The sequence below is a fragment of the Argopecten irradians genome, chromosome 8 (genome assembly GCF_041381155.1).
Source record: "Argopecten irradians isolate NY chromosome 8, Ai_NY, whole genome shotgun sequence".
In the NCBI taxonomy this organism is placed as follows: Eukaryota; Metazoa; Mollusca; class Bivalvia; order Pectinida; family Pectinidae; genus Argopecten; species Argopecten irradians.
Genome location: NC_091141.1, coordinates 16,545,183 through 16,555,769, shown reverse-complemented (window position 1 = coordinate 16,555,769; position 10,587 = coordinate 16,545,183). Strand labels below are relative to the sequence as shown.

The following is a 10,587-nucleotide window of genomic DNA, read 5'->3' as shown; positions in this document are numbered from 1 at the left end:
TCCAGCTGCTTTGTGTCTTTCCCGTATCAGGCTAGTAGGAGATATGCTTATGTGTTTGTAGTATAGTATGATATAAAAGTGAACATATCTTGTTTACTTACGACTCTAAGGTCTTTTTATCTAACAATGTATCAAGGCTGCCTGATGTCAAGATAGTTATGATTTTGTGTCAAGTAAATTGAAAATAAAATAACCAACATTGTAAGTGTACGGTGTTTTGGCTGTTAACTTTGTTTGTTTGTTTGGAACTGTTACCCTTTCTATAGTGCTATATCACTAAAGCATGCCGCCGAAAACACCAAGCAACACACCCCACCCGGTCACATTACACTGACAACGGGCGAACCAGTCGTCCCACATCCTGTATGCTGAGCGCTAAGCAGGAGCAGAAACTACCACTTTTATTGATTTTGGTGTGTCTCGCCCAGGGGACAGAACCCAGAGCCTTCCTCACAAGGGCGAACGCTCAACTCAAGGCCAAAAGTGAGGCGATGCCAAGGGAGGCATTAGAAAAGATGAAGTCAGTTAGGAAGACAAGAAAAGATAAGATCCTAAATTTAGTCGCCTTTTACGATCATGCAATAGAGGCAGCAGGTACAATTCTCAAAGTTATTTTGATTAGAAATGCGGTTCAGCATAAACACAAATAAATGAATCCAATACTATTTATCTATTTTCAAGCTTTGAATTTCGCCTTCCACATTTGTCAACTCTGATGAAACTTAATTTTCACTATCCCTGCAGTCAGGGCGTTAGAACTGTACCTGTTGTTCGTATTGCATGATCGTAAAAGGCGACTAAATTTAGGATCTAATCTTTTCTCTTCTTCCTAACTAATTTTGTTCTTCCTAACGTCTCCCTTCACACCCTTTCACTTTTGGCTTTCTGTTGAGCGCTCGCCCCTGTGAGGTAGGCTCCTGGTTCTGTCACTGGCTGAGACAAACAAAAAAGTTGTAGTTTCTGCTCCCTCTTATCCCTCAGCATACAGGGAGTAGGAAGACTGGTTTGACCATTGCCAGTATAATATGTCCGGATGGGGTGTGTTGCTTGGTGTCTTCGGTGGCAAGGGCAAGAGTTCCACTATACAATAAGACACAACACGAATATACCCAAACCATTCCCGCACTTCACACACGCAACAAACTGCTACACGGGAGGCCGTCCTTATATGACCCTGGCTGTTCATAAACGTTAATCTAATCAAACAAACAAAACGTTATTTACCGTTATAGTTGATTCAATAAATATCCAAGTTAAAAAAATAAACGCATTATTGGTACTTTGGTGTTAATGTCATCTAGTAGAAACATTTATATCATAAACGCCTGATAATGCAATCTGGATCGCTATTCTATGGCTGTTTCGGACTGAACATTCACTGTGATACATCTATATCTTATTACCATTAGTATAAAAATGGCTGTTGTAATAACAGTATTATTAAATTAATAATAATAAAATAATTAGATGAAAGATTTTATTTATTAACTTGTCTCTCCGTTTTTCTCAATTAAAATGAAGGAGGATTTCAAATGAAACTCATTTATGCCTATACATGGCAAGTCAATTTGTTTTCAAGTCTTAAACTTCCAGTGTTACACCGATGGAGCAGAGATGGAACCCATTAGCATTAAAAAACATTTTTAATAGATAACATATTTGCGTATGCATTGAAAGTTTTACGCATAGTTTAACCTTAACAAATCCAGGATCTGTTCGGTTACGATACTACAAATTCACCTCAAGGAACGACGACGTGATTTGTTTGCCGCGATTTATATCTCCAGTAACGCCTTTGAATAACATAGCCATTAATATTTTGAGATTACTTAAAAATAGAAATGTATACATTGTATTCAAATCCACACAGTATGACGTTGGTTATCTCTACCGTAAAGATTGCAATGTTAACTGTGCGTTATTCATAGTTTTACGTTCTGATATTCAAGTAACAAGAAATATACAAAAGTTAAAGGAAATTCAGTCCTTCTGTGTTCATTTGTCTGGACTCATCAATTTAAAGGCCCACTACCTTTCCGGAGCAAAACATAAAGGTTTCTTAAAAACATAAATAACATCAGAAAATATATAGCGATGGCCTAAGATGAGGTTACAACACCAAACATATGCAAGATTTCCTGCGTAATATATGATATCAGTGGAGAGCCATCTCGCTATTATTCCGTCTGGCGGAGTGATAATCAACTATCGCGCGGTATTTAGGACGACGGTGAGAAATATAAGACGACCCGCGTTATGAAAATTAACACGTTATCTATTTTAATCAAATTGTTCAAAAGGTGAGGATACGTGTAGTATTAACGGTAATCTAATAACTTTTGCGACTCTACAAAATGTTTATACCATTGTATTACCAATTTAAATATTAAAAAACCGTTTCGGAAAGGTCGTGGACCTTTGATTAGGTGATTTATCTAGAACAGTTAGCATTTTACCCCTTATATTTAAATCCTCCTGACTTCGCCCGTGTAATAGTTTTGCATTAGTCACAGCACAGGGTTAATGTAACCTGGAACGCTTTTCATTGGCTGGAAAATCATTTTGACGTCAAAGTAAACACTGACGTGACGTCACGATTTGAGGACGTCGAGAAAAAAGGCGGTCAAAAACATTTTGACGTTGAGAATCTTCGAAATGTAGATTGTTCTAGTTACATGATGAAATATCTTAAAATTGTGCTAATTTTATATGTTATTGTTTGAAAATCGTCTCGAGGTTTTAATTTTTACTCGCCAAAACTTCCTAAACTTGTATCATAAAATCTCATCATGAAATATTGTATATTTTACATGAATGCTTGCAGACTGACTAAACCATCTATACACATCATTTTAATATAAATCAGATCTGTACACAGTATATTTAACTTTTCTATATGCGTTGTGGTGTATTTTTTTTATTTCAAGACCTATCACAGAAAACTCAGTATGTGTTCATGGTATGTGTTTATTCCATAAGTTACAACAATTTTAACAGACAACGTTCATCAATGTCCTGTAAAGGAGTCGTCCTATAGGTACACACGGTTATAGAATGGTGCTCTGGTAAATAACGTCCACAGATGATAGTATCTTTACGGTACAATAGATTTATACCTATTTCACTGTCTCAGTACTCGTCGTGGAAAGCGTAGTATTTGTGAGTGGTTGCTCTGCAATATATCAAACATAAAAGGTCAACTGTATAAACACACACAAAAAAACGTTACAAAATCCTGAAAACATAAACTGTAACGTTACGTTCAACTTCAGATTATATCATACGCAGGGTTATGCAACAAATATTTTGTTTATTAATTTGACATTCTTTAAGATACCATTTACCTGTTGTCGATGGAAGAATAAATCATTTTTGCAAACAATCAACCTAATTGTATGAAAAGAATGTTTCAGGTATCGTCCAAAACTAAATCATCTAAGTCATAGGTACGCCTCATTGAAATAAGGATTATATTTCAAATATTAAAAGAAGAATATATAAGCCCTCCACCTTATGTAACTTCCTTACTTGTTGAGTGTCTGTAATAACTGTAAACGCGGACATTTTCACGGGGAAATAATTTCCTTCGGGAAACTATGCATGGGGATTATTTTCGCGTTCTAATGATTTCCGCTTAAATTATTAAAATTCGTTGCCTCCCATGATCCCTGTTTGACCGATATTCTTAGTTCGATGCCAGAATCCATATCATTATATCATACTCTTCTGTCTATGATTAATAGCATTAATTGTCCCTTTATTACGACCAACTTGCGGTATCGAACAGACACTGCGTAGTTAACTTAAATTCCTCATGCATGTAATATATACTTACATCCCTTCCTTATAAAACCGCAGGTCTCTGTTTAATCCAGCTATTTGTTGCATTTCAGTTTCAGACAGATCGAAGTCATACAGCTGAAAACAATTAAATACATATTTAAAGCCAGATTTTAAGAATAACTCTCTTTATTTTTTATTTTGTCGTGTATTTTTGTCAAATGTCAAAACATACATATTATTTCAAAATCTCAGATATTGTTTGATGTATATATGTCGTGACATATATAAATATTAATAGATACCTGTATGTTTTAAATATTAATAGATACCTGTATGTTTTCTTTGATCCTGGCTGGGGTTATACTCTTCGGAATAACAACGATTCCTCTCTGTAAATGGAACCTCAGCACCACCTTGAGGAAACAATTAAGAAATAAATAGTAACAGTACGAAAGGATCAGCCTAAAAATATTGTGGGTTTAATTCCAACACGTTTAACGTGTTGTCAGTACTTTATACATCAGGGGAATTTCCTGTGGAAGCGTATTGATATAAATAATATGGTTAAAATATTTGTCGCATTGAGAATGCGATCATTATAAATATAACTTTATCAAGAACAAGCACCAAATTGCGTATATATTTTGTTAGTTAGTGAAAAACACTTTAAGTTTATACTCCAGGATAAAACAATAACATGTTAAGTAAATAAGCTATAAAGAAATCAGATACAAACAAAACATATACATTGGATTATTGTGACATGATGTGTGATTGACGAATATCAAATAAACTGAAACTGTTCTAAACCGTTTCAATAGGTTGTAAAGTTGGTTGTATGTAAGGATATATGTTGCAAGGTCTTGTGAATGTAGCGGTGAGCAAATCGCACAAGTCATCGACACGTCAGAAACACTCACTGCTTGTATACCAAATAGCATTACAGAAATATATACCGTTTTATACCTATCAGGTGTTCGGCTTCGGCCAATTATGTTAATTTAACACCGATATAAGCCGAAATGCTTCTGGAGGCGTATCCTGGTAATGATCGGATGTCCGATCAGGCAACACCAAAAACATTCAGGTAAAAATTATTTGGATGGCTCATTTCTCCAATGTTGGTTCAGGCGGGACTTAAATGAATTTAATGTGTTCGCAGACATCACTTTTTCTTGCAGACTATTCCATGTGTCAACTACTCCACGGTTGAATTTGTTTTTTTGTGACGTTTAGTCTGGACGCTGGTTTCAGTATTTTTTGGAGTGTCCTTTGTCACGAGCGACATTGTAAATATTGTGTCTTTATTAACGAGATCTATGTTGTTCATAATTTTGTATAGTTGTGCGACGTCCGCACGTTTTCTTCGGTACTGAAGACTCTAGAACTAGGCAATCCTAAACTTCTGAGCTATTGGTCATATGCTTGATTGAATAGACCTTTCATTCTTTTGGTGGCTCTCCTCTGTACGTTTTCAATCATGACCTGATCCTTATAGTTAGTAGAGGATTCAATATACACGAGGCGTATTCCAGATGTGGTTTTATGAGTGTTTTGTAGATACTCAAAAACACCTCGCTATTCATATAGGTGAAGGTTTTTAATATTAATCCCGTTTTTCTGTTCGCTTTCGAAACACAGGTTCTCAGGTGCTCGCTAAATTTTAATTGTTGACGATTATCACACCAAAATCTTTCTCAGTATTACATTTGGTAATAACTTTGTTATGACCAGGAGTTCCAATGTGGTAAGTGTGGTTTTCGAGCACGGTTGAGTTTCCAATGGACACGTGCTTTCATTTTTTTATTCAGTTGCATGGTCCATGTCTCTGTCCGCTTACAGATGTTACTTACATCATTTTGCACCTCTAGTTTTTCTAGTATACCTTCAATTAATTTAGCGTCGTTTATAGTTCTGTGTGGACTACTTCCGGCAAGTCGTTAATGAAGATCAGGTTACACAATGTACAGTTCTGTATCATGTAGTACGTACAGATAAGTTAAATAGGACACATGAAGTTAGATGTGCAGAAAAGTAAACATATGACACCTGAAGTATACCTCGAGAGCCTGTATTGACACTGATAGCTACTTCAGATGCTATCGGGATAGCCGACAAACTTTAGGTGACACATACATCTTAAAAGTAAAATAGAGTCCAATAGAAAAAGCCATCTTAATGAACGAATCTATTCGCACAAGTGTTAAAGTAATCTTTATGTTTTACAAGTATACCTGAGCAATAGATTTCCCTTTCTTGGCCGCAATATCTTTCAAAATCTGCTCGTCAAAAATAAGTGGTTCGTCCGCGCTTTTCCTGTAACAAACATTATTTTATGCTTAGCAGCTATTTGATACAACGATGAATTATCAAGGCAAACTACTGAATAAAAATATTTTGAACTTCTACTGATATTTCAATCAATACGATAACAGAATATCATTCATGCATGTACAAATCTCAATAGTGATCATTAAAAATTGTACTAATCGACAGAATATAGATACAAGATATAATTAAATATATATGTATACATATAAAATATATGCATGTACATATGAATGGAGGATCGAAAAACAAGTTATCCAAATATAATGTAAATATTTTAAATTTACAAGTATGCATAGTCACCAATAGCAAATGTATTGAAATGTAGTCACATATGTATTGTAAGTCTAACAAAAAAGGTATAAAAGGGACAAAACCTGTATCATTTTATTTTTGGATGAGGTCATTTCAAATAATATCTGGAGCTTTAATCAAGTGTCTTACAAATCATAAAAAACATCTAATCAACAAATTGTGGATTAACACTCAACAACCAAGAATACGTTACCATGTTCTGCTAGGGTTTGCTAATGGGGCGTACGCTGTGACGGTCATTCCTTGTTGTTTACAGAAGTTAATGAGTTTCTCATTCAGGAAATAGGGATGGATTTCTACCTATTCAATACAAACAACATAATATTTTCAGTAAGTTTAGAATACCTATAGCACAACAGACAGAAAGTCAACCTTACAACTGATTTGATTGATCAAAAAGTATATACTCCTTAACTAAAAGTTCTTAATACAGCGAGATTAGATCAACGCGTTTCGGAAGATTTAGCACACTCTGTGTCATACAAGATATTCATCTTGCAATTAAAAGTCAAAACAACACACAGGTGAAAATATAGGTAAAAGTTGGATAAACGTTTAAACAAGTATTGGTCACGGAAAATTAGTAAAATGTTACCATACAATTATCAATGCCTATCTGGTAAGAGAATATAAATTACAAAGTAAATGAGTAATCCAACTTTACAATTAATTTGAAATTGATAGAATGCGTAAAGGACTACACAAACCAACAAAAGTGTTAATCACAAAAAAAGGAAAATTTGTTAATCCGACGTAAAGCGATCAAATATAAAAACACTAATAGTATTCACATCGAAACTCACCTGTATATTTGCTGGCTTTACGGTAGCTACCGATAACAGCCTCTCTATCTGTGCCTTGTTAAAGTTGGAGATTCCAATGGCTTTCGTTAAGCCTGCTGCTGTTAGCTTCTCCATCGCCTGAAACAAGATTTTTAAATATAATAGAACATAATTCAGCAAGATTGCCAATTTTACTTTACAAATATTACATATACATATATAATATATAGTTGTAGGTGTTTAAGAAATGAAATGAAAGATTTACATCATCAATGTGGTAATTTCAGACAATCGTGGCAATTGTCAAATACTGACGTAAGCTTTTGGAACTTTTTTCGCGTTAAGAACACAATCAAAATATCGATCACGACTATTAATTACGTTAATGCATTTAATAACCGTTAATTACTAAGTGGTGAAATTTTCTGACTTATGATGATAACAATTAAACTATGTGAAGATTACGTTGAAGCCATAGGATTACCTACCTTCCAAGTGTCTACATAATCGTGGTCGGCGAAGGCTACGTTACCGTCAGCGTCTTTTGGGAAGAGTTCATCTCCATCCTACAATATACAATTCATAATGTCTAATAAATATAGTCACATGGAATTTATATTCGGATTCACCATCATATAGCGATTGTAGCGTAGGTCTTTGTCTTTACAACCAATAATGACGTTACGCAAGATACTTGAACGCTTGAGGACTGACTTGGACGCATCATGTTAACTGATCTTGGATGCCTTATTAACTTCAATTTTATGTTTTTAAAACAAAACAAAACCTACAAATCATTTCAAATTACAATTTTATCGTCATTTTAAGCCATCATTAACGATGAATGCAGAGATAGAAAAATATAACAAGATATCTATCACTTATTAATAACTTATATTGATTCTTTGTGATAAGAATAATTTACTTTTCTCAACTGTATTACCTTAAACGCGAACGGCCAGTGCACGAGGTACAGGTCCACATAGTCGGTCTGCAAACTGCGCAGGGATTTCTTCAGGGCTTCCTCAACATGGTCAGGGTTGTGGTGTGTGTCCCACAGCTACAACAATAAACATTTATTGCCACACAGACATCCAGAGCAACAACCTACTTGCCTATCATTAGCAGTTGTCCGATATTAATTTTAATTTGCATTTTACAGAAAACGAAGATATATTTACAAGTATAAACAGCACAGAAAGTTATTTGAGCGAAGTAAATCACAAGAAGAATTATAATTCTGTGTTCAGCGATCCTTTGCACTCCTGTAGAGTGTGTGAAAAGATCATTGCCAAAATGTGAATTTCAATAAAATTGTAAACTTTTCAGTGTATTGAAGCATCAAGACTCTAGATTGTCGCGATAAAAAATTAAAGTACATCAATAACGAATATTCCTTTCACACACCTGTATTTATACATAGGTGTATATCTGTCTGAAGAGAGAATTTCGTCATTACATTATACTATAAGTACACGATGACATTGTAAACAGTACTGACAGATATATATTACATACGAACCCGGACCTTCTCAGGCGTTACATACCTTTGTGGTGATATAAATGTCGTTCCGGGTAATAGTTCCGTCCTCGATTTTCGCCTTTATACCATCCCCTACCGCCTTCTCGTTACCGTAAACAAACGCACAATCAATATGTCGATAGCCCTCTGAGATGGCCACCTTCACAGCGTTACATACGTCATCTCCGAGACCCTATAAAGCAGACATTAGTAATAAGATTATAAAAATATGTTTCTAATTTAACAACCACAACGCCCTATTGCTATAGGCTCATTCATGTATGAAAAATAAAATTTTATATCTTTATCTTCCAACCTTGGAATGGAAAAACATGATTATTTGCAATATAACTAATAACTCATGGATATAAACACTGGAAATCGATATCGAACAATAAATTGTCAGTCGCATATAACATTCCTTCAATGAAATTCCTTACATTTTCTATAGAAAAGCATTATATATTTGTAAGGAGTGCTCCTTACGTTAAACTATTTTCTTTATTTCTGTTTTGTTTTCCTATGGAGAATTAAAGGTTAAAGATTTCTTAAATTCTCTAAAGTCGGACCATGTCTCGGGAGAATACTACTCCAACAGCGTTTTAAGGTCATGTGTCGTGTCAATAGATTAACGTCCGATGATAACATAATCTGAACAGTGTCCTTTGGTATGATATGGGAGTAATGATAATATCCGAGGATGACCAGTGCCCGCTCATGTTATGGAAATAAGGATGATACCCGAGGATGACCAAATGACAATGGTGTGGTATTAAATAGAGCTGGGAGGGAACGAAGAGTAAAAAACTTTGTTTCAGCAATAACTGAACGACAGAAACAAATTATCAGCAATGTGTTGGTCGGTGGTCTCATTTCACATTATAAATCACAGTAACTTGCTTATGTAATGCAGTTTAAAAGTAAAAACTTTCTACTAACTATGTTTTAGCCGTATAGGTCTTTATATGCCTCACAACATCGTTGAAATTGAAAATCGGGGTTATAAACACGTGTAGAGGTCAGTCAGTAAACGCTGACACCCCCCCCCCCCCTTTCCCCGGGGTTTGAACAAGATACCGAGGTTGCTTTGCATCGTACTATTATCTCCCGAAAAGGATGGAATGCAATACTTACAGTTTTCTCGAATATAGTAAATGTACCTAATCCTACAGTTGGGTACGCCTTCCCTGGCATAGGGACAGTGGCTGTTACTTCAGACGACATATTTACTTTCTCTTCACCACTATGTATGTGTGTGCGTCCGACTATGTCTGTATACGGGCTGTGTCTAGTAAGATTAGAGTGTTTTAGTTTACACAAGTAGGGAGGTAACCCCTTATCAATATATGTGCTGATAAACCGGATATATGATATCCGTGTGTTTAAACGATAATTACATAGTGAAACGCGCAAATATGGGGATTAAACGCGTAGTTTCTTTAGGAAATTCCAAAATGTACTGTAAATTACTAATCTTTTCGATGATACAATTCCTAATCTAATCATTATTAATTACATACAGCTTCGAAGAAAAGCTGAAATGCTATAATGTACTGTTTATTAATGAAGATGAAACAGAAAAAAAAAGAAAATGTATATAAAAATAACCCTTGACGGGTTGTATGGTGAATACACTTTTAACAAATTACTGACAAAACTTATAACTTATTAATGAATATTTAGACGCATGGTTAGACTAAAATTAATATTAACATCGATTTCATGTATCTAGACTCCCAGCGAATGCTTTAACTTAGACTCTTGAATGCCTGTTAGGTATACTAAACGGCAATAAAATATCAGGTCACTTTCTATGTTGAATAAGGGACGTTTTCACTAACCGAAAACAAAGAGTGT

At 34.9% G+C, this 10,587-nt stretch overlaps 1 protein-coding gene across 1 annotated transcript; it reads right to left on the bottom strand.

Annotated features, from left to right (window-relative positions):
• Nucleotides 1–2,947: 2,947 nt before the first annotated feature.
• On the bottom strand, nucleotides 2,948–10,041 carry LOC138329510 (aldo-keto reductase family 1 member A1-like). Its single transcript, XM_069276549.1, has 10 exons — nucleotides 9,865–10,041; nucleotides 8,756–8,923; nucleotides 8,152–8,268; nucleotides 7,697–7,774; nucleotides 7,230–7,346; nucleotides 6,620–6,726; nucleotides 6,018–6,099; nucleotides 4,113–4,196; nucleotides 3,836–3,918; nucleotides 2,948–3,172 (listed from the first exon to the last, which is right to left on the bottom strand). The coding sequence occupies exons 1-10, from the start codon at nucleotides 9,952–9,954 to the stop codon at nucleotides 3,130–3,132; spliced, it is 969 nt and encodes a 322-aa protein (XP_069132650.1). The 5' UTR covers nucleotides 9,955–10,041; the 3' UTR covers nucleotides 2,948–3,129.
• Nucleotides 10,042–10,587: the final 546 nt, after the last annotated feature.